A 25,132-nucleotide genomic window follows, 5' to 3' on the forward strand; every position below is an offset into this window, starting at 1 on the left:
TTCCCTGGTCCACCCTTCAATTGATAGGTGTTGGCGAATGATAATGTGGTAACGGAGGGGAGAAGACTTCATAGCTAAGTGCCATGGCCAAAGGGACCAACTAATTGGGTGTCCACATCCTGATTGTATAGATGTGAGGAGGGAGCATTCATGGATACATGACTTACCAGCGCGGCCTTTGTTTTTCCACCCCTCTTGTGCACCTTTTACTTCTTGATTTTTCCTTGTATTAGTACTTATAGCTCAAGGGTTAGAGCTTGCTTTGTATGATGTAGCAGTATTATTACCCCTTTAAGATGAGTTAGTTTATCATTCATTGGGGTTGGGACATGCAAGGGTTACTATTTTATGTAATGGAGCATCATGTGCTCAAGAACCAGGTGATGGCCATATGAGGTAGGTAGGGCTCATGCTAGGCTTTTCCCACATGTTAATTCTTATGCCTCAACCATCTTTTGCATTTTGATTTTCTTTTGTTTCATTGTGGCCATGATATGTTCATTCCTTTTCTTTTAGTGGAATCAACCTCTCAGTGCAAGTTTCCAACCTTGCCCAAGGTATGTGAACATATAAGTGCCAAATCCCCAAGAACCAATGACAAGTTGTACCCAAACTTCAAAGAATGGAGGTGGGAACAGGTCCTTGTAATGCAGGATGAAAGTATGTTATAGGGAAGTTGGAACACACTATCTCAATCATGGCTTCCCATGTAGTGCCCCTCCTATAACCCAAAGGGCCTTAAGGGAGGTCCCACTAGACTAGGGTCAAAGATTAACCCCCTTGGTAAGGTGAGAGAACAAGAATACAGTCAAGGTCTGTCAATCTTCCAGATCACCCCATAATCCATACTAAATGCCCAAAAACAAACAAGTATAAGCACCTGATTGCAAAATGATCAAATTACCTTTTAAATGGCAGCCCACCTTCATCCAAGTGCTAATGTTGAATGGGTGAGAAGCACATGGCTGATGCAAGTGATGAAGGCACATGGCATATCAGCAGCTAATGGTAGTTGGCAGGGGTTGTTGGCTATCTAGCTAACCAGTTGGTTAACAAATCTAAGAGAAAAGTTCTCCTATGGGATTACCCATTTTGGTGGGTAACAAAGCCAAAATCCCATTTTAGAGGCTACTAATTTTGAGGATGAGGAGAATGAGGATTTTAATGATTCTACCTAGTAGAACTGTATCATAAAATTGTAGAGTCTAAAGTCTATACCATAGTTACTCATTAGTACTGTGCTTATTTTTGGACTCTAGAGACCTTTTTAAAGCCTCCTTATGTATTTTGGTTCAAAGATATATTTCACTGAGTGTTATTTTGGTTATATGCACTCTTACTTGCTAAATAAATATTTGTGTATAATGGTTTGGATTCATATGGATGCACATTAATATATATGTTTTTTTCGAAATTTAAATATTTATGTTTTTTTAGTCAACCAATTTTTTGGTTTGATTTTCTCTAGTTCTATAGTTTGATTCACATTTTTAGGGTCCATTGATTCGATGACCGATCTAGTTCTAATAACTATGGGTCATAGTGATGGACTTCACTATTGAAAACTCCATGCAATTAATCTCGAACAAGGATATTTCCTAATACCATACATTTGCATAGAACTAGGATGTCAAATTCTTGATGCCACTTTGTTAGTTATGCAATTTTCCACTCAGACTATAGACCCACAATCCCTCTATCAACTATCTAATGACACAAGATGTCACCTAGAAAGACCTCCTCTCATTCAAGTCTTGATAGGAAGCGAAACACTCCCAATGTGGGGTCATATGAAGTGAAACTCCCTAGTCAATGAACCACAAATCTTTGACACAATGTCCTTCAATTAATGTCATGAATAGTTTCATATGTGCATTGTTTTCTTGCATAGTCAACACATAAGTCTTGCCCTTCCTAAACTCTAGCAACTCGTTGCACTAGCCCTTCATGTGGTCCTTGTTGCCACATTTCCAGGACTTACATATTGCAACTTTCTCTCCCAACATGAGCCACATACTTCTTTGATGTGTGTATTAACATTATCTAACTTTTGTTGCAAATCACTAGAAAATAGAAAACTTTTGAGCATTTGCATTGCAACCAACTCATGTCTAGTTTCATTTTGGTGTTAAATGAACAAATTATTTATCCCTAGCTTCTTTGCATTCCCTAGCAATGTCACCTAATTTTCATAAGAATCTATAATGGGGAAGTTCAGAGGCTTGAAATACTTCACTCAAAATCCCCCTCAAACCTCATGCCCATGTCATATATGGGGACATATGCTTGTCATGGCACCTTTAACTCTTCAACCTTCTAAAGATTACAGTAGATCTATTTTTAGTATTTTTCAGTATGTAGTTGCTCAGAAATTCAAAATCAGCAATCTACTTCAAAAGACAAATGTTGCATCTCTACGTTAATCTCACATACATACTTGCATGAAGTGAGATGTTGTAGATGAACCCAATACTCACTGAAATTATGAAAGAAAATGATGGAAAAAAACACGTTGAAAGAAGGGGGTGGACTATGCTATATCCCATTGAAGGCCCGCCCAATTGACAATCTAAATAGTATATGCTCCAATGCCAAAGTAATTTCAACATAGACAAGTTGTTTAAGTCAAAAACCTATATTCAAACCCTGCCCTTCTCTGTCTTCCAAAGTGGAAGGAGAAAGGGTTAAATGATAGAAAGAACTGAGAAGACATGTCTTTATATTACAACTTTTGAGCTAATAACCTTTCAATTATACTCAGACAACCTTGCCTAACCACTTAGCTAACTCAACCCACACAAAATGTAGGCTAGATTATACAGTTATGAAAATGTCTCACTAATTAATGATTTAGAAAAGGTAGGCCTGAGACAAATTATAATAGTGAAATTTCAATTAATACATCATCACAATCCTCATTTTTATAATTGATATACTAAGAAGGAAAAAATAATATTCGCCCATGATGGGTCCTTGTTGGGGCTCATCAATCTAGAATGCTGCATAATAAAGGCTTGACTTGATTCTCCTTTGAGCTGTTAATGCTAGACATTGTTAGTCGATCAACCAGCTCCTTCATGTCATTTAGATGGCCAATTGTTGTTCCTTCCTCACTCTTTTTCAATTGTCAAAGCAATAGTTTCAAGTATGACTTACTCACAACAACATTTGTCTCAAATAGTTTGCACAAGTCTTCACTTGAAAGTTGAGATAAGGAAGCAAGCTTACATTTGTATGCTTTTAGTCTACATTCGGCTTCAACAGATCCACGACATGATAACATACCATTTTCTTAACCATGGCATTTTAGAATATATCTTCCATTCCCCTCTTATTGCTTGTAAGTTTCATCTAACATTTTCAAGATGTTTAATTCTTTCCCTTCTAGGTCTATATATGTCCTTTTGTCATTATTTTATTCTCATTCATTTTACATATCTACCTATATTCATTTGGTTTGAGCTATTTTTTCTACTTTAAAATCTTACTCTCACCTCTTGAGATGTGATTAACATGTTAGATGCTTTGACGAAGTCAAGACTTTTGTCCCTAAATGCTTGCTTCCTCCCACTAGAACTCCATTTTCTTCAACGAAACTCAGAAGTTTCTCCAATTATGACTGTATTGGGAGGGGAAATCCTTTGGCAGTAGAAGAAGAGGGAAGTGATCAAGATATGCCCTTCAAGATTATAATGTCTTCATTAATATCACTGTGAAATAGATTTTCAGGTTCACTAACCAGGAATGCATCTAATATTTATTCAACCAAGGCCTTGCCTTTCTATAATTGGCCAAGTAATTACACTTATTTACCAATGACACATTTAAAATAAATGCCCCTATATCTCTTATCAGTAATTGAAACAGAAAATCACCTTTCCCTCTTTTCAAACACCATATTATTCCCCAAACTAGATCTATAAGTTATTGTGATTGATATCTTTATCCAAGTTTTGCCAGGATCCACATTTCTTTGGGGTAAATTTGGTCCATAGATCGTTACAATTTTAAAGCTTACGACAATTGCCTCTATCATGTGGAAAGAATTTGCCACCTGACATGTATTTAGAGCTTCCAAGTCCCAATGAGTCTGTTTATTTTTCTTGCAAGAAAAATGAATTTTATCTTACAAGGGAAACGATATGGCACATTAAAACATGAGCTTTACATTAGAGAGCGGATTTTGACATTTAAGCAACATATTGGGCAAAATTTCTGGGTAAACTGTGAGCAAATTGATTCCAATGAGTTTCTGTTGATCACTACTTCAACCATCATCAGGAAGCATATTATTACACTTACCCTTCCAAAGTAAGCTGGAAGCCTAGAAGCATAATATCTCTGTCTTACTCTCTCTTGGGCCTAGGGCCAAAAAGTTTCAAGACTTGATCTTCTGAATGAGATACATTGCAACGTTGGTTGGAACCCTTTTCAAGTCTAAAATCATGTTCTTATTAATATTTAATATTCCTTTGCTTCTAGCACCCTGACTGCTTTTCTAGACAGTTTCCTTCCCTTATTTATGGGTGCACTTATATCCATATTATAACAGTTAGAGATTTCTTTAGTGGAAGGTGCCAAGGTCCTTACAAGTTTAGCACCTGCATCCATATCTGAGAGGGAACCAACTAACTTCTCCCCTTCTTGCTCTGACTCTTCATTTTCATCAAAGCAGAGTCACTTTCCAGGCAACAGTGTTAAACATGGTTTTCTTCTTCTCAGGGAGTTTGGGTTTCGTTCATCATACATTTTAGGACCGAGCAAACCCACAGTCTTATTAAAGTTTTCTTTTTAGGGCATCATTATCCTTACAATTGGTGTTTTCATGGTGGTTGATTGCTCTACAAGATCTTCCTCTGATTCTAATGCGATTGGGATTTATTCGTTTTCTTGGCCTCTACTCGTTATCCAACCAATCCTATCTGCTGTAGCAGTGTTTTCCCTTCCTCTCCTCTTATGCAGGACTAGTCTCTGCATTATTGTCTAGGTTTACCTATTTGGGTTTCCCTTTTTTATTTCCAATTTGCTGATTGTCTTTTCACTGGTCCGATCTCGTTTTTTATCTTCCCCTGTTTGGAAATGTCTTAAGGATTAGAACATTGTCATTATCCCTTCATGTACTTCTGAGTGCCATTGGCATGCTGTCATTATCCGGTCCCTCGATGTACTTTTGAGTGTCATTGACTTATTTTGATAATTTGTATACATTAATTTCATATATGTATTTCTTTCCATGAATCCTAGTATTCCCCTTACAAATCCAACGAACCGTCTATTTTTTCTAATTCTTAGTTCATTAATACATCAAAATGCTTTTACCGCTAGAAGCCCTGACCTCTTGGTCTCTAGTACTTTCCAGTTTCTTAGTTTGTGCAAATCTTAAGCTATGCTCACTATATTTGTGTGTTTGTATTCTAATGGCCGGACCCTTCTATGTTTGCGTATTCATGACCAATCCTACAAACTACCCTTGAACGCGATAATTTTAACAATCCACCTACTTGGACGCAAATGGAGTCTAGAAAGAACGCAACCGACTGTTAGAAAAGAATAATGAAAAGAAGAATCGCATATGGGTGTCAGGCATTCACTGTAATTAACAAAAAAAGCATGACTCTTATATTTCAAGATGACCCACCTGGGACGTGGAAATGAAGGGCCGAAAGGAGGAGGCCGCTTCTAACCATCATGTTTCTTGTTTGACGTTGCTTTTCAGAGATACGCTGCTTGTTGTTGCTTATGGAATGTGGAAATGGAGGGCCAAATAATAATAATAATAAAGACCACTTCTAATCAGCTTGTTTTTTGCTTGATGTCGCTTTTCCGAGATAAGCAATCAAGTGATTTCCTCCGTCCATTTTTCAGCAAATATTTACTATGATGACCTTTGTTTTTTTCTCAGTGGTAGGATCAATGCAGACTGCCCACAGTTTGTGGACCACCAAGGTGACGGCGAACAGAGGAGGGATATCCCCTAATTTCTTTTCAAGGAGGAAGCTCGCTCTCATCTAGCGCCGGGAGTGAACTCAAGTAGAGGACTCTGGGATGAGGCCGAACAGCGTCTAGTGCTGAGCTCTGTAAGCTCGGGCATAGAATAGACTGTGCTCCTCGGTCGAGTGCATAAATGCATCATTTTAAATGGGTCTCGGCTGGCTACACGCTTATGTTTTTCGTCGTGGCCGACTCGTATCATCCATTCCAGCAAGGGAACCCCACAAGTTCGCTGCCTTCTAAAATCAATTGGTCCACTGCCGGCTCTGCTACCAGTAATTATGCCATTGTCATGGGTGCCGGTTGAAACTGGAGACCAATTGAATTTGCCATGCAGATGAAAATGCGAGACTACTGCAACCTCCTAAATGTGTGACAACTAAGAAATGGATAACATTATAGCCTAAATTAGAGTTTAGTTATCAAGTGCATGGGAAAGAAAGAAACATGGAAATTTTGGGCGAAATTTCAATGTTTGATCCGGTCAATCCTTATGGCATTTTTAAATATAGCAATTTATACTACTGGTTGTTATTTTTTACATATTTTATATAAATTAATTAAAATTAATCTAATTTAGTGTTATTAAAGTTATATTATATTTAATTTAAGAAGTCAATTTGTTTGTTGTTTGGTTAATTTAAATCTGTATTTGGTTTGAAATTTTTGGGATAAGATATGTTAGTTTAGAATAGGGATATAATTCATAAATGTTTGAATAAGATAGGTTAGTTCAAGAGAGGATTTAATTTATAAATATTTGAATAAGATAGGTTAGTTTAGATTATTGATGTAATTCATAAATGTTTGAAGTATTTTTTTTTATATTTGTTGAAGGTTTTTTATTTCAATTTAAGATGATAAGGATTTATTATTTTTCTTTTTATTTTTTTAAATATGTAAGATTATTCTAGTTCTAATAAATTATTTCTTTTTTTTGTATGCTTTGGTAGGACTCTCCTATTTTCATGTCTATTACATACCCCACTACGAGGGAATGGTAGCCCAAGATTTGAACCCAAGACTTCCAGTTCGGTGAGACTTCGGCTTGAGCTATCCCATGCAGACAATTCTAATAAATTATTTCATGATAAAAAAAAATTATAGAGTCATTTTTATTTCTTTTATTTTATTTATTTTGATAGAGTTAAAATCTTTATATTGCATTAATATTTGTATTTAATTTAATTTTAATTTTTATTTTTATGTAATTTGATTTCGTCAAAATGTTAAAAACAATACATTATATTACAAGTCTCTACCATACTAGGCTGGAGAGATCGATACAAAAATACATTATATTACAACGTCTCTACCATACTACGTTGGAGCTGGAGAGATCGGTGCAAAAATCCCATTAATATGGATCTCCTACCATACTCGGCTGGAGATATCCGTGCAAAAATCCCATTAATGTGGATAACAATACATTATATTACAAGTCTCTCTACCATACTAGGCCATCGGTGCAAAAATCCCATTAATATGGATCTTCTATCATACTGGGCTAGAGAGATCCTTGCAAAAATCTCATTAATATGGATCTAGGTATCCCATTAATGTGGATAACAATACATTATATTACAAGTCTCTCTACCATACTACTCTGGAGAGATGGTGCAAAAATCCCATCAATATGGATCTTCTACCATACTGGGCTAAAGAGATCCTTGCAAAAATCTCATTAATATGGATCTAGGTTTAGGGTTAAACCCAAAAGTATAAATACATTGCATTAAAAAATGGAAACATGAATATACCTTGATTTGATTGGAATGTTCAAAGTTGTTTCTTAAACATTGCATTACAAAAATGACAACATCAATACATCTTGGTTTAACTTTAGAGGAATGGTAAATGTTGTTTTTTTCAAATCAATAAAATATATAACAATATTGTTTCACTTTATTTTTAGATTTATATCTTACTATTTTTAGCAATAAATTATTTGACTTAATTTCAAATTTACTAAAAGTCGAGAGTGATCAAATCTCTTTAACATTTTTTCACTCTCAAACTTCTTTTAGAGTGAAAAGAGATTTGATCCCTCTAGGCTCTTGGTAAATCCAGAGTTAAGATAGATCATAATTCTCCCCTTTAAATAAGTTATATTCCACATGAATATCATGAGTTCTCAATACTATGAGTCAATTTTATTTTTATTATTATTTTATTTTTATAAGGTTATTTTTATTTTGTTATTTTAATTTTAATTTTTACTTTTATTTTTTTTGTTTTATTTTGGCTGAGTTAAAACGTTTATATTACATTACATGAATTTTTTTATTTATTTTTTTAAATTCGATTTAATTTTTATATTTATTTTTATGTAATTTGATTTAGTCAAAATGTTAAAAATTGCATTACAACATTTCTACCATATTGGGCGGGAGACCCCCTCTTGGTGCAATCGTCGTCAAGACAACCCACCACGTGTATCATTTTTAACACATTATCATAAATTATATTTTTTTAAACTAACATAGATTCATTTTAACCTTGGATTTATCAAGTGTTTTAGGGTGCAAACATTTTGTAGGTTTTACATTCTAAAAGAAATTTGTATCTTGAAAATTGTAATCCCTCTAAGCTTTTAATAAGTCCAAACATAAAATGGATTTATGTTAATTAAAAATAAGAGAAACTTTCAAAACAAATTTTCAAATTTCTTCATAATATTTTTATTACATATATTTTATAATAAAAAGGAAAGAAAAAATCCATAATATATAGGCATAGTCTAACTTATAGACAAGATGATCTGGTTAATTTTAATCAAAATCCGATTGAGATTTTAATTTTCACCACATTTTTTTCTCGTTAATCAAAATAGGATTGAGATTTTTATAAACTTAAATTGTTTAATATGGAATTTTCACGACATTTTTTTCTTGTTAATTTTAATCAAAATCTGATTGAGATTTTTACAAACTTGAGTTTAAATTGTTTAATCTGCATAATTCCAGTGCCTAGGGGTTTTCCAAGGTGTTGAATCCATTTATGCATTTAAAAATGTATTTTAAACAACAACAAAAATCTTGAAATTGTATTGCCCGATTTTGGTGAATTCATGGGAAAAAGGTGTTGACACCTAATCCTAAACGGATGGGTGAACTGGAACGTGAACAGTCATCAAGAAGATGAACTGTTCCGTCTCCTTCTTGTATATAAACAATAGTTCTCTTAATGAAATATCATCTCAGTTTTCTTCTGTTAAATGTGGAGTTACCCTGGCCTGACATGGTATCAGAGCACAGGTCCCAGTCCCTAAAATAGCTGTAACTCCGCCCTCTGTCCTGACACTGCGCCTTCTGCCCTGTTGAATGTGTGTTTCGGTTACACCTGAGACTTCCTGCCTCTGCGCTGCTGAATGTGCGTTTTTTGATATTGAATGCACCTGAGCGTTGATGCACCTACTGTTGTCCTCTGCCCTGAGCACTGTCAACGCCTCTGTCCTGACATTCTCTGCGCATCCGTGCCTCTGTCCTAACATTCTCTGTCCTGACATTCGCATCCGTTTTGAACGCCCGGCTCCCGGCTTCGAGATTATTTTGAAACTTGGAAATGGGATTTAATGCAACGTCTCTGCTTCTGCTTTTAATATTGAAGACTTGATTCCAAGTATCGTGACGGAGCCACAGTATCGTTCCTGCTGGCCTTTATCTCCGAGATACAAAGGAAAAATCAGAAACCAAAAGAACTATGCTGCCGTGGTTCCCTGGTTGCAAGTCCCTCTCGGAATGCTTTCCTTCTGAAACCGAGACGGTACCTCCGTGAATTCTTCCCTCCGGTCTTTACTCCCCGTCTTTCTTTGCAAGCTCTTCACTAACGGATTAAACCCGGTGGAAACCGGCAGCGGCGTCGTGTAGCTTCGGCTCATCCTGGTTAACAGCCACATTGATATGTATATACAACATTGATTGCTGTCCTTGGAAAGGCGAGGAGGCCGGCAGAAGCATTGAACGTCTTTCATGCAATGCGTGAACACATCTCCTCTGGCCCTGACATGCCGAGACTTTGAATGCGGAGGTAGAGATCCGCGCCCTCGGACTACATTGTGGCCAGCCGCTTTGAATGCCGAGACTTTGCTTACGTCCTACCCCGCCACAACAGCGACGGAAAGTGGATCGAAATGATCAAGTGGAGTTGGGTCGTATTGCTGGGTCAGTCGATTTGAATATCGATTTGTTTTGCATAAATTTTTGATACAAATCTTGAGTGGTGCTGTGGCTCTATACTTGAAGCGGAAAGGATCCCGAGTTTTTTTTTTCATGCATTCATTGAACACGAAGCTGTTTGAATATTTTTTGAATGCGTTGTTTTTAAGTCTGAGGCCCGCATAAGATATTGTTGTTGCAAGTATAAAGATCTGTGATATGTTAGCTTTTTGTTATTGATGGGACGACACATCAAAGTGATTGGTATATTACAGTATCTCCATAAAAGGTTAAGCAGCAGTTCTTACAAACTGTCCATGAAATGATGTAGTCCTATTCCAAGTGTCATCTTTTTATATGCGTTGTTTTAAGGCTGACATTTCATAGAAATGAAATTTCCTCGTTTCAAAGTTTTTTCAGTAGTGCTCTTCATCTATTTCAAGTGAAATTTTTTAGAGCCTTTGATGTATGAAGGAAAATGGAACACCATTGAATCTGTTCTCAAGTAAAAGACTGTTTTAAGGTTGAACACGAAGCTGTTTGAATAGTGATGCATTGTTACATACAGAGGTTACAAGAAAATAAAGTACATAAGGCTGTGGCATAAGGATTTTTTCAGCAGAAGTTTTTTTTTTTTTTCAACAGAAGTTTTTTTTTAGCAGAGATATTCTTTTACAGAATGCATTCAATCATTTCTATGGTAGGAATAGTTCTCACTGGCAAGGAGAACTATTCTGAATGGTCTCGGATGGTAAAACACACCCTCATCTACAATGAGTTGTGGAAGGGAGTGTGTGTCGGAGAAGAAGACAAAGACCCTGTGCAGCCTACATCAGACAAAGAACTCGCCATTTGGGAAAACAAGAACAGCAAAGCCTATGCATTGATCACAGCATCTGTAAATAAAGAAGTAAGTCCTCATATTTCATCCTATTCCACTGCCTTTGAAGCTTTACAAAAGCTGAAAGAACTCTATGATACACATTCTGCACTTGAAGTTGTTCAGCTCATGATTAAACTCTTCACTCTTGAACTGAAAAATAATGATCCTCTTGCTCTTGCATCTGAAATAAAGTCTATAATGCATGATACTAAATCCACTAAGGTTGAGCTGGATATCTCTCTTATTGCCTTTCTCAAAGCACTCTATCCTACCTACTCCAATTACCTTGAGTCATTACAAGCAAATGGAAATCTTAAAGATATAACCTTTGACTCTCTTGTGAAAAAGTTTGCTGAAAGAGAGAAAGCCTTTGGAAAGAAAACAGTCCCTGAATCTTCTGAAGAGACTGTTTGTCTTGCTCATAAAGAAAAGCATCCTGCTCAAGATTCTACAAGAGGAAGAGGTGGACGAAGAGGAAGAGGAAGATACTTCAGAGGCAGGGGGGGCAGACATTCTCAAGCAGAAAAGGCAGATCTGCATTGCATTCGCTGCAAACGAAATGGATCACATGATGCTTCTACATGCAAGCTACCATGGGACAAAATTGAGCAGAGAAGAAATCAGCAGAAAGGTAAAACTGATGACACAGACAAAGGTAAAGCACCTGAATCCGCTCACTATATTGAGGCACAATGTAACTTTGGAGTAAATGAAGATTTGTTTAATGCTTCACTTGCTTCTTCGAAAAATGACTGGTTGCTTGATTCAGGAGCAACCTGTCATATGACTTATAGGAAAGATTTTTTTGAAGATTTCACTAACAATGTTGATGGAGCAGTATACTTTGCAGATCAGTCAAAAATCAAGCCATCAGGGCTTGGCACAATCAGGCTTAAACTGCCTGGTCTTCCAGACTTTCTTCTGGATCATGTTCTATATCTCCCACAGCTCAAGAGAAACTTGATGTCCCTGGTCCACATCCGCCAGCAAGGTCACTCCATTCATATGTTTGATGGAAAGCTTGAGGTAAGAAAGGCATCTGACCACTCACTTGTCATGAGGGGTATAGAAGAAGAAAGACTTCTTAAACTGCAAGGAACCTCTGCTCATACACAACATTTCTCATATATTTCTCATCATGAAGAAGGTACACTTCTGTCAAGTTTATTATGGCATGCTAGATTTGGACATTTAAACTATGATAGTCTCCGCCTGTTGAAGAAAAATGGTGTTGCTGGTTTGCCTACAATTCCTAGAAAACATAAGCAATGTGATGCTTGCATTCTAGGAAAGCATAGCAAACAGTCTTTTCATGATTCACATTCAAGAGCACATAGGAAGCTTGAACTCATTCATTCAGATTTATGTGGTCCAGTGTCTGTTCCTTCTGTAAATGGAAATAAATATATCATGACATTTATTGATGATTACACCAGAATGTGTTGGGTTTATTTATTGAAGAACAAATCTGATGTTTTTCAAACATTCAAGAATTTTCATAAGTGGATTGAAAATGATGCACAATCTCATATTGGGTCTATTCGCACTGATAATGGAAAAGAATATACATCAAATGAATTTGAACACTATCTTCGCCAACATGGGATTAAACATCAAACAACTGTGCCTTATAATCCTCAACAGAATGGTGTAGCTGAAAGAATGAATAGAACAATCTTGAATATGGTACGATCCATGCTTTTCTTCAAAAATGTAAAGACAATGTTTTGGGCTGATGTTGTTCTATGTGCTGCATATATAAAGAATAGATGTCCATCTAATGCTATAAGAAACAAGACTCTTTATGAATTGTGGTATGGACATGTTCCTTCGGTAAAACATCTCAGTATCTTTGGTTCCACCTGTTATGCTTTAATACCAAAGGTACATAGAAACAAACTTGGTGCTAGAAGTCGTAAGTGTATCTTCCTGGGGTATTCAAACACATCTAAAGCATACCGCCTCTATGATGAAGTAAATAAAAAGTTTGTTTTATCTAGAGATGTCATTTTTCTTGAATCATCCAAATCTGACAGTGTTGTTGAGCGGCAACTTGATCGCTTGGATAGATTCACAAAACCGAAATCATTTCAAGAGTTTGATAATCAGATTCCACATCTTGAAGGGGGGATTCCTATACTAGATCAACATGTGGAATCTTCTTCTAAAGAACAATCTCCCCTGCATGACACTCCAACAACGAATGATGCTTTAAGTGATGTAATTGATAGAATTGGGAGACTCAATCTTGATTCAGACCCAACTCAATCAACAGAGCAGCCTGGACCATCTCAGAAAGGTCCCCCAAAGTGGCTGACAAAGACACTTGAAAGTGTTCATCCTGATGAAATTGGAAAAACAAGAACCAGAAATACAAACCGACAAGATGGAGGTGATGTAGATAACTCTAATTCACCTGTTGATATGGATGTTACTTATGATTGTGAATTGAACTTGTCTACAGATTTTGAACCAACTTCCTTCAAAGAAGCTGCTTCTCATGATGAATGGAAAGAAGCGATGCAGAAGGAGTATGATGCCCTCATAAAGAATGGCACTTGGACGCTGGTTGATCCTCCATTTGGAACCAAACCAATTGGCTGCAAGTGGGTCTACAAGAACAAGTACAAAGCTGATGCCTCACTTGAAAAGCACAAAGCTAGGCTTGTGGCAAAAGGTTTTGCACAGAAGGAAGGGGTCTATTATGAGGAAACTTTTGCCCCCACAGCAAAATGGGCAACCATCCGGACACTCTTTGCACTAGCTGCTCAGAACGGTTGGAAAGTCCATCAAATGGATGTAAAAACTGCATTCTTGAATGGAGATCTAAAAGAGAATGTTTTTATGTCCCAGCCTGAAGGATTTGCTGTGAAAGGACATGAACACAAAGTATGCAAACTTGTGAAGTCCTTGTATGGCCTCAAACAAGCACCACGAGCCTGGTATGCAAAACTAACTGAGCATCTTCTGAAACTCAACTTCAAACATTTTGATCTTGATGATGCAACTTTATTTGTCAAGAAAGTTGGCAAAACAGTTGTATATCTTGTGGTATATGTAGATGATCTTTTAATGACAGGGAACAATGAAAGCTATATTGCATCCATAAAGAAAGAATTAGGAAAAAGTTTTGAAATGACTGATTTGGGCTATGTTCATTACTATCTTGGCATTGAAGTAACCCAACATCCAAAATCCATATTTCTTTCTCAAAAGAAATACATTGGAGATTTGTTAAACAGATTTGGCATGACAGAGTGCAATCCTCTTTCTACTCCAATGGAACAAAACTTGAAGCTCACATCTATTGAAGGAAAGGAATTTGAGGATGCAACAAAGTATAGACAGCTTATAGGAAGTCTCATCTACCTCACTACTACCAGACCAGACATTTCATTTGCTGTTGGAATCCTCTCCAGGTTTATGCAAAAGCCTTGTGAGGGACATTGGTCTGCTGCAAAAAGAGTTCTAAGGTACTTGAAGGGAACTCAAGACCTTGGAATCAAGTATACACAGGTGGACGACTTCAACTTGATTGGATACTCTGATTCAGACTTCGATGGAGACAAAGAAACTGGGGTATCTACTTCAGAATATGCTATGAGTCTTGGATCAGGAGCTGTCTCCTGGAGATCACGCAAACAATCAGTACCAACAGATTCCACAACAGAAGCAGAATACGTGGCAGCAGCTGAAGCAACGAAAGAATTTTTGTGGCTCAGGAAAATTCTTGAAGACTTGCAGGTAAAACAAACACAATCAACTCCACTCATGATTGATAACACCTCTGCAATAAAGTTGGCCAAGAACCCAAAGTTCCATGATCGTACTAAGCACATCAATACTAAATATCATCTGATCCGACATCATGTTGAGGCCAAAACAATCCATCTCTGTCATTGTTCCACAAACGAGCAAATTGCAGACATCTTCACCAAAGCACTTGGAAGAGAAAAGCTTGAAAGATTCAGAATGATGCTTGGACTCACCAACATCCCTTCAGATTAAGGGGGGGAATGTTGACACCTAATCCTCAACGGATGGGTGAACTGGAACGTGAACAATCATCAAGAAGATGAACTGTTCCGTCTCCTTCTTGTATATAAACAATAGTTCTCTTAATGAAATATCATCTCAGTTTTCTTCTGTTAGATGTGGAGTTACCCTGGCCTGACAAAAGGTTATTTCGTCTATAAGTTAGACTACGCCTAATATATATATGAAATTTAATATAAATTTTTTTTATGTAAATATAAAATATGCATCTCCCCATAGAGGGTGTGAAGTACTCGCAACTTGTTGAAATATGTAACTAAGTTCGGTCTTCATAAATGTATTTGAGTCACAATGAAATGTACTTATCAAAATAATGAAGAATTTTTTATTATTATTATTATTATGACTTATTAAAGCATGGGTTTCATGCTTGGGTCATCTTGTTTTAGGTCATAGTCCCCATTGAGTACTTCTAGGAATTATTCTGAGTCAATAGAATCATTGTACATTAAAAGAGACCCTTCTTGGGCTTTCGAATCATGTAAAAAAAAAAATTGAGTCAAAATGAATTTAGTCTCTTCCACACCAAGTCAACCTCGAGTATATCAAGTCGGCCTCAAGAAGGGTAATTCGACCTCACTGGAAGGCTATATATACAAGGCAAATCAAATTCATTTGGAGCATCTCACTCTCTCACACATAGTTTGATATTTGAAGCTGGAAGTTGGGAAGTGCGAAGTTGAGAAAGGCTAGAAGAAGAGCTAGAAAGGAGTGCGAGTTTTTGGAGGAAGATAGAAGACACAAAAATCGAAATTTTGGGCCAACTCTCTCTCACTTATGAGGTGTATCAAGGGAGATCGAAGTTTTTCTAATCTAGTCGAAGTTGTGGTTGTTGCTGCTACTGGGTCGAAGCTACCACTGCAACTGATGTTTTTAGGTCGAAGTTGCCACTGCAACTGATGCTGCTAGGTCAAAGCTACCAACTGCAACTGATGCTGCTTGGTCGAAGTTGCTTTTGAAGGGTTATCGTCTTCAAGAAGAATTGAGGGTTAACTTGGTGTGGATGAAGTTTTTGTCTAGGTCAAAGAATCTTAGATTATCTCAAGAAACTATTGAAGGAAGAATTGTTGACTGGGTTTTCCCCTAAATAGGGGTTTTTCCCTAACTGTCCGCCTGAATTTGTTGTCCTTGTGATATTGTTTTAGTAATTGCTTAATGAACTAAAATATAAAGAAGAACATAAAGATAAAAAAATCACAAGTAATTATCTATATAGGAAAATATTTCTGCCTTTTTTATTTTCTAACATGGTATCAGAGCTAAGGTGAAGGAGGAAACAAACAGTTTTGAGAATCTACTAGAAGGAGTCTAAAGGATTGATCAAGGGATCATATAAGGAGCTCTTATAAGGGAAGAAGCTCATTATCTTCAAGGGAAATGTCTAACACAATAAAGAGTGAGAACAAGTTGGAAGGAGCATCAAATTACAGGGCATGGAAGAAGAGAATGGCCTCATTCTTGAAAAGAACAAGGTCTTGGATTTGGTTAAAAGAAAGGTGAAGAAACCTACCAATGAATCCAGTGAGGCAGACAAAGCGAAGTATAGAGAGTTAGATATATTAGCTATGACACTAATGGTACAAAGCATAAAGGAAAATCTTGTCCCATACATTTCCAATATAGACCATGCTCAAGGAATGTATGAAGCTTTGACAAAATTATTCACTATCAAGAACATCGGTCAAGTAGGAAATTTGAAGAATGAGTTAAGAACTACAAAAATGACAAAGGATGATACTATGGCTTAATTATTTGTGAGGATATCTAGAATTAGAGATGAAATTCAAGCCATAGATGAAATTGTACCGAAAAAAGGAGCTAGTAATCACTCCTCTATTGGGATTACCACCTACTTAGAGTTCTTTTGCTTCAGGTATCAATAGTTGGAAAGAAGCTCCTACCTTTGAGCAGTTGTGGAATTATTTCACTCAACAAGAAATGAGAATCTCATTAGTATCCAACAATGAAGGAGAAAAGGTTTCAAATGCATACTCTGCTTCTCACAAGAAAGGACACTCCAAGAAATCAAGAGGGCCAAGAAGGAAGGTTGATATGTCCAAAATAGAATGCTACCAATGCCACAAAATGGGTCACTATAGAAGTGATTGTCTTGGAAATCCGAAGAACAAAAAGAAGCAGAGACCAAGCCAATGTTGTTGAATAAGGATCTCCAAAGAAGACTAAGCTCGAAGAACTGGATATAAGGGACTTACACTAGTAAGTCATTTGATCTAAGCTTTAGTTATTTTATCTTTGATTTTTAGTATTTGTAGGTTTAACATATTTTGGAAAAACATTTTTTTATTTTGTTCTTAAGGTTATAGGTATCCCTTAATCTTGGAAGGATCCTTCACCAACCTCCAAATATAAGTATCTCACTACCAATTTCATTTTTAGTTTGGCTTACTTATCTAGTCTTGCTTGCATTAAATACTAATAATGTTTCTACTCATATTTTCCTTGTTTAGGAAAAAATTGTTGAACACTCAAGGAAGAAGGCCTCACAATACAAAGGATTAGAATTACCAAGTTTGTTAAGAAACAAGAGGTATGTTTTGAACTACAAGTTTTTTCTCTCCTTATATTCATTCTTGATGAATTATTACTAGCATCATTGTGTCTAGCTTTATTGAATCTTAAAGATTCTTGATTGGGTGATTCATCTTTAGATGAATCTACCCTCCTCATATCTTTGATTACTCTTGTGGAACCCTAGAAAGGTTCTCTGTGAAAACCCTAACTGAAGGATATGTCGATGATAATGTGTGAAACCCTAGCTTACTTAGGGTTATTGTTGAAGTCAAAAGAAAATGTTTGATGCTTTGATGATGTCATGATTGGGGTTTTGGTATGGTTATGGAAACCCTAACTTTTTAGGGTTAAATGGTAATGTTTGAAATCATGAACCTCTGAAGTATTGATATTCTAGGGTTTTTTATGTTTTGTATTGAAACCCTAGAGCATTAGGGTTTGGTAGGGTGTATAAGAAAGACCCTTATAATGTTCTAGAAATGAAATCATTGGTATATGTGTGTTTGTCTGATCAAAGCCTAGTTTGATCAAGTTTGTTATATGTCTTACTTTTATTTATATTTGAGTCGTTGGGCTTGATATGCTTATGCATGATGATGGAAGCCTAGATGTATGAGTTAACTTAATTGTTGATGGTCATGAGTCCTAGGGTTTGGAACTAAGCCCTAGTCAAAGTTTGATTCTCTAGGATGATTGTATTTATGAAATTCTAGGGTTTTGTAATTAAACCTTAGTAAAAGCTCAATTCTCTAGTATGCAATGACTAGTGTGATAATCTGGGATTTATGAAAATATGATAAAATCTGAAATTTGATGGTGATTGATGAGAATTGGAAAAACACTAGAGTTTGCAACAAACCCTAGTGAAAGCTATTTCAGATGTGGAAGAATAAGTCAGACAATCTCGAAGATTTGTCCTAGGCAAACACATATGGCAGTAAACTAGGGAGTGGATTCCTAATTTTAGGAATTCAACTAGGGTTAGGACCACCTCGTACATGCAAAAAGTCAATTTATATTGGCACATAAAAACCTTAACGAGAAGATTCCTCATTAATGGGGCAAACACATGGCAAGATTTAATCATATTCATGGTAGAGTTGCTTGAAAAAGTTGATAGACTTAATAGAAAAGTCACACTTCATACCAAGAACCTAACAAACATGGACTTTTCTTCATCTAACATTGATAGAGAGCCACAACCATCACACCTAGAGGACACTCTTGCATAATGAAGCCCATGCAAACAAACATTGTGCAATAGCACTCTACCATAATGTTATATTTATGTTTTTTAGCATAGTATTTACTTTTTATGTTATGAATAGTTTCAGTTTCTATTTATCAAACTCTCAAATATACAACAACATTAAAAATCAGAAAATTTTGAGTTTACGCCACTGATCTGGTTTTCCAAGTGGCAAACTAATAGAAAGAACTATCTATATATACTTGTCTTTTAAAAAAGAATATAAATATTGTAATTTTATTATATGTGTGTGTGTGTGTGAAAAAATAAAATATACATGTTATGAATATAAAAGTATATTATTGTTCTAATTAAACATAAGTGTAAGTATGTTGAGAAACTGGGACGAACATATGGCACTAATACTTAAGCTACGATTTCCGCCCTTTCGTCACCCCGATTCAAGGGCTTGTGCTTCACTTTGTGGGTTTTTCGTGGTTCAAAGATGTAGTCCCCGACTCTCTCCTCAATTTTGACTATTGGATGAACAACTTATTGTATGCGTCGAACTGACCACTTTATTGTTGTCGAACTGACTAATGGTCTCTAGAGAAAAGACCATGTCTCTGGATTTTGATTTCTGTGAAAATTGTGTATATGGGAAGCATAATCGGGTGACTTTCCCCTCTGGTGGTAAGAGGGCGAAACAAATATTAGAGCTTGTGCACAGTGATGTGTTTGGACCTGTGAAGGTTCCATCACTGGGTAAGTTTGTGTACTATGTATCATTTATAGATGACTTCTCAAGGAATACATGGATATATTTCCTCAAGAAGAAATCTAAAGTCTTTGACAGGTTTAAAGAATTTAAGGCTCTGGTGGAAAACCAGACAGAGAAGAAGATAAAGGTGTTGAGGACAGATAACGGTGGAGAGTTTTGCAGGAAGGAATTTGAAGAATTTTGTAAGAAGTGTGGTATAGCACGACAGAAGACTACTCCATACACACCTGAGCAAAATGGAGTTGCAAAAAGAATGAACAAGACGTTGATGGAAAGGGTAAGAAGCATGCTCAGTGGTGCCGGGTTAGGACAGGAATTTTGGGCAAAGGCGGTGGAGACAACATGTTACCTGGTCAACAGATCACCTTCATCAGCATTGGAGGATAAGACTCCACAAGAGGTATGGACTGGTAAGAAACCCTCTCTTTCACATATGAGGGTATTTGGATGTGATGCATATGTACATGTTCCAAAGGAGAAAAGAACAAAGTTGGATAGTAAATTTGAAAAGTGCATCTTTATTGGGTATAAGGATGGTTTAAAGGGTTATAAGCTTTGGAACCCAGTAACAAGGAAGGTTGTGTACAACCGAGATGTGGTGTTCAGAGAGGTGAAAAATTTTATTAAACATGAAGTCCCATCAAAGGAATCTAAGAAGATAGAGTTTGAGCTAAAGGAGGAAGAATCAGACTCTACAGCAGAAGAGGAATCAGAAGATGAAGAGCCACAAACTCCGATTGTGAGAAGATCAATTCGAGAAAGAAGGCAGCCAGAAAGGTATAGTCCATCGACTTTCTGTTCAAATTTTGCTTTATCTATTACTAATGATGATCCCAGAACTGTGAAGGAAGCAGTAGATTCAGAGGATGGAAAACTCTAGAAAGAGGCCATGGTTGATGAAATGACATCTTTGCACAAAAATGAGGCTTGGGATCTGGTGGAGTTGCCGGCTGAAAGGAAACCCATTGGCAGCAAATGGGTGTTCAAGAAGAAGGCAAAAGTAGAAGGAAATGTGGAGAAATACAAAGCTCGGTTGGTAGCAAAAGGTTATTCCCAGGTGTCGGGAATTGATTTTGGTGATATTTTTTCTCCTGTTGCGAAGGTAGCTTCTATTAAATTACTTTTATCTGTTGTTGCTGCTTTTGATTTTGAGGAAGAACAAATGGATGTGAAGACAACATTTCTTGATGGGGATCTGGAAGAGGAGATCTACATGAAGCAACTTGAAGGCTTTGCAGTGAAGGGTAAGAAAGAACTAGTATGCAAGTTAAAGAAGTCTCTGTATGCGCTCAAACAGTCATCAAAGATGTGGTATCATAAATTTGATACATTTATACAGGGACTTGGCTTCACCAGAAGCAAAGCAGATCACTGTGTGTATTTTAAATTAATTGGTGACCGTTTTATTTATCTGGTCTTGTATGTGGATGATATGTTGCTGGTTGGAAATGACAAAGAAATTATCCAGGATTTGAAGACCCAATTGTCCTCCAAAATTGACATGAAAGATCTTGGTGCTGCAAACTATATTTTGGGCATGGAAATTAAAAGAGATTGGGCAAAGAGGAAGATCTGGTTAAACCAGAGGAAGTATGTCGAGACAATATTGCAGAGGTTTAATATTCAGGATAGTAAACTGGTGAAGGTTCCTATTCCTGTAGGTGTAAAGTTATCTGTTGAACAATGTCCCAAGACACAAGAAGAGGAAGAGGACATGTCCCATGTTCCATATGCAAGTGTAGTGGGTAGCCTAATGTATGCGATGGTCTGTACTAAACCAGACATTGCACATGCAGTGGGAGTATTGAGTAGGTTTATGTCAAAACCAAGGAAGGAGCATTGGAGAAAAGTGAAGCGGGTTTTCAGGTATTTGCGTGGCACTAGTGATTATGGTTTGTGCTACCAAGGAAAACCAGGATTGGACAAAGTTTTGGATATTTGTGGCTTTGTTGATGCAGACTGGGCTGGAGATATGGATTAGAGAAGATCTACAAGTGGGTATTTTTTTAACCTATTTGGAGGTGCAGTCAGTTGGATGAGTAAGAAACAATCTGTAGTGGCACTATCAACTACAGAGGCATAATACATGGCAACCACTCATGCAAGCAAGGAAGCAGTTTGGTTGCAGAGATTGTGTTCAAGTATGGGATTAGTACAGGGAGCTATAAGGATAGACTATGATAACCAAAGTGAAATTTTCTTGGAAAAGAACCCTACTTACCATTCAAAGACAAAGCACATTGATGTTTAGTATCACTTTGTGAGGGATATGATAGAAGACAAAAAGGTGTTGCTGGTAATGGTGGACACTTTGAAGAATATTGCAGATGCATTGACAAAATATGTGAGCTCTGAGAAGTTCTCTTGGTGTAGAGAAACAATGGGCATTGTAAGGATGGATAAATGACTAATCTCTCTTATGGCCCCCTATGGAAAGAAAACAACAAGTGGGAGAATGTTGGGTTGTGTTATATTCTTTCCACGACTAGCCCCCCTAGTTAACCGGGGCTTTAGAGGGGGGTGGAGCCGCCCCTTTGTTGCACAGCGGAGGGGTCATAGGGGGTTTGAGGGGGGTGGGTAGCCCCCCTCTACAGGGTCTGGGGCAGGGCCCTGGGGAATTTTTTTTTGGACCCTATATTAGGTGGGCGAACTTACCTATGGTTTTGTGCATGGTTTTCGCACATGGTTTTGAGCGCGATGGTTTCCGGTCCATGGTATTGGATGCTTCGGCATGTATATATATGTATTGTAACATATGAAAGGAACATAATGAAAAATCAAGCTGGTAGTCCTAGTTTTGGGATCCAGGGGAAAATATCTGAGTATATTTGTTTTATGTGTTATGCTTTCGCCTTTGTGTATTTTCTGTTTTTTAGAATTCGTATGCAGGTAATTTCTGTATGGGGTTAAAACCTACAGTAAAAAGAATTATTTTTGAGTCAAAAATGAATTTAGTCTCCTCCACACCTAGTCGACCTCAAGTAAGGAAGGCTATGTATACAAGGAAATTTGAATTCATTTGGAGCATCTCACTCCCTCACACATAGTTCGATATCTAAAGCTAGAATTTGGGAAGTGTGAAGTTGAGAAAGGGTTGGAAGAAGAGATGGAAAAGAGTGTGAGTTTTTGGACGAAGATAGAAGACACAAAAATCAAAATTTTGGGCCAAATCTCTCTCACTTCTGAGATGTATCAAGGGAGATCGAATTTTTCCTAATCTAGTTGAAGATGTTGCTGATACTGGGTCAAAGTTGTTGCTGCTACTGGGTCGAAGCTGCCACTGCATCTTGATGCTACTAGGTAGAAGCTTATTTTGAAGGGTTATAATCTTCAAGAAGAATTGAGGTTTGACTTGGTGTGGAGTAAGTTTTTGTCTAGGTCAAAGAGTCTTGGATTATATCATGAAACTATTGAAGGAAGAATTGTTGACTGGGTTTTCCCCTAGATAGGGGGTTTTCCCTAGTTGTCCGCCTACATTTGTTGCCATTGTGCTATTGTTTTGGTAATTGCTTGATGAACTAAAATATAAAGAAGAACATAAAGATAAAATAATCGCAAGTAATTATCTATATAGGAAAATATTTCTGCCTTTATGATCTTCTAACAAAACTCACCCAAACTTGGGATGAGAGCCACAGGAAATAAAGAGGGAGGTAGGTTGCCTTTCATATGGCAACCTACATCTTTGATCGTACTCTGAATAATGAGAATCAACCGAAAATGATTTAGGAATTTTGCAGGGCACTTGAACTCGATCATGTGAAGCTTGGGGAGGGTACACTCATCTTGAGTTTTGAATTATAAAGGAAAGTTGGTATTCATTATGGCAAAAAATGATGATAGGAAAACATAATATGTCAAGAAGTATCCAATTGAGGATCCGTTTATAAGGGTTGAAGGTGGTCGTATGCATATAATTAGTTGACAATAGAGAGTAGAGAATATGATTAGAGTTGCTGATTTGATAAAACCGATCCATGGAATTGTTGAGGCACGAGTGTCTGGATTTTCTCCTTGGTGAAAGCCTCTTCGTCCGAATCATTCAAACCTCTAGAACAACTTGAATCATCTTCAACAATTGTAGGTTCAAGAATTTTGTTATCCCAATTTGGAACTCCATTTCACTTTTAGCAATTTTTACTAATGCTTTAAATTTTGTCTTTGGTTTTGTAGGTTTTTGTCTAATTATCCCCTCCTGGGTTTAATTGTCTTGGGGAGTCTAGTTTTTTCTCTGAGTTAACTCACGCCTCTCCCTTGGCCTCTCTTCCATTCTCCTCTAGTTCCATTTCTTTATGTTCCTCATGGATTCTCTCTAGTCGTTTTTCTCTATTTTAGGTACACTCTCTACGTCAACTTTCTTCTTATATGCACCTTGGTTCTTCTCTCCCCCACTCCACCTACGTTCATTCAACTCACTTGAAATTAAATCCCTCCCCCACTCTTTGGAATAGACTCATTATGTAGTTCCATCCCCTTGTTTTGTTCCACTTAACATGTTCAAACATTGATCGTTAGCACCTCAGTGTAATGGAAGATGGGGACGACCTAGTCTTACCCTTCTTTCGGATATTAGTCCATCATCGATTCACCAAACACGGGCATAAGAATTTGTTAGGGAAGCCATAAAAAATTAAATGGACATAATACTCGCGGTTGTTCGAAGAGCTATTTCAGATGTGGAAGAATAAGTCAGACAATCTCGAAGATTTGTCCCAGGCAAACACATATGGCAGTAAACTAGGGAGTGGATTCCTAATTTTGGGAATTCAACTAGGGTTAGGACCACCTCCTACATGCAAAAAGTCAATTTATATTGGCACATAAAAACCTTAACGAGAAGATTCCTCATTAATGGGGCAAACACATGGCAAGATTTAATCATATTCATGGTAGAGTTGCTTGAAAAAGTTGATAGACTTAATATACTTGTCTTTTAAAAAAGAATATAAATACTGTAATTTTATTATATGTGTGTGTGTGTGTGAAAAAATAAAATATACATGTTATGAATATAAAAGTATATTATTGTTCAAATTAAACATAAGCGTAAGTATGTTGAGAAACTAGGACGAACATATGGCACTAATACTTAAGCTACAATTTCCGCCCTTTCGTCACCCTGAGTCAAGGGCTCGTGCTTCACTTTGTGGATTTTCCATGGTTCAAAGATGTAGTCCCCGACTCTCTCCTCAATGTTGATTATTGGATGAACAACTTATTGTATGCATCGAACTGACCACCTTGTTGTCGTGCACATGAATGGGTAAAGACTTACAATCTCCTTACATGTCTAGGCTTGTTATGTGCCCAATGTCAATTCCTAAAGTAGGACAAAGGTGCCCAAATTCGTTTGCATTGGTTATTTTATTATTATGTAGACGGATGCAGTGAACGAGCCCAATAAGGATGTTTTTTGAATCCCCTTACTCATATTTTCTGGTATTACCCGTTTTCTCTGTTTCAAAGGTGTTTAGGTTGGTGATGGACTTGTTGCCTGAGAACAAATGGAAGTCTTTCTCTCAAAGTGCACTCAACTGCTCTAA

General features: G+C 36.9%; 1 protein-coding gene across 7 annotated transcripts in view; it reads right to left on the reverse strand.

Annotated features, from left to right (window-relative positions):
• Nucleotides 1–6,459, reverse strand: part of LOC149183991 (CAAX amino terminal protease family protein) — a 238,289-nt gene extending 231,830 nt beyond the window's left edge. For 3 of the 7 annotated variants that reach the window (XM_089417359.1, XM_089417358.1, XM_089417357.1), the window contains exon 1: nt 5,639–6,451. In XM_089417359.1, coding sequence (XP_089273485.1) covers nt 5,639–5,690 — 52 coding nt within the window. In that variant the 5' untranslated portion in view covers nt 5,691–6,451. Of the gene's footprint in view, nt 1–5,638 lie in introns of all 7 variants that reach the window. The other 4 variants (XM_089417362.1, XM_089417361.1, XM_089417364.1 and 1 more) reach the window with 3 other exon arrangements.
• Nucleotides 6,460–25,132: the final 18,673 nt, after the last annotated feature.

The sequence above is a fragment of the Pinus tabuliformis genome, chromosome 3_2 (genome assembly GCF_031772625.1).
Source record: "Pinus tabuliformis cultivar Carrire ecotype Pingquan chromosome 3_2, CPIR1, whole genome shotgun sequence".
Taxonomy (NCBI): domain Eukaryota; kingdom Viridiplantae; phylum Streptophyta; class Pinopsida; order Pinales; family Pinaceae; genus Pinus; species Pinus tabuliformis.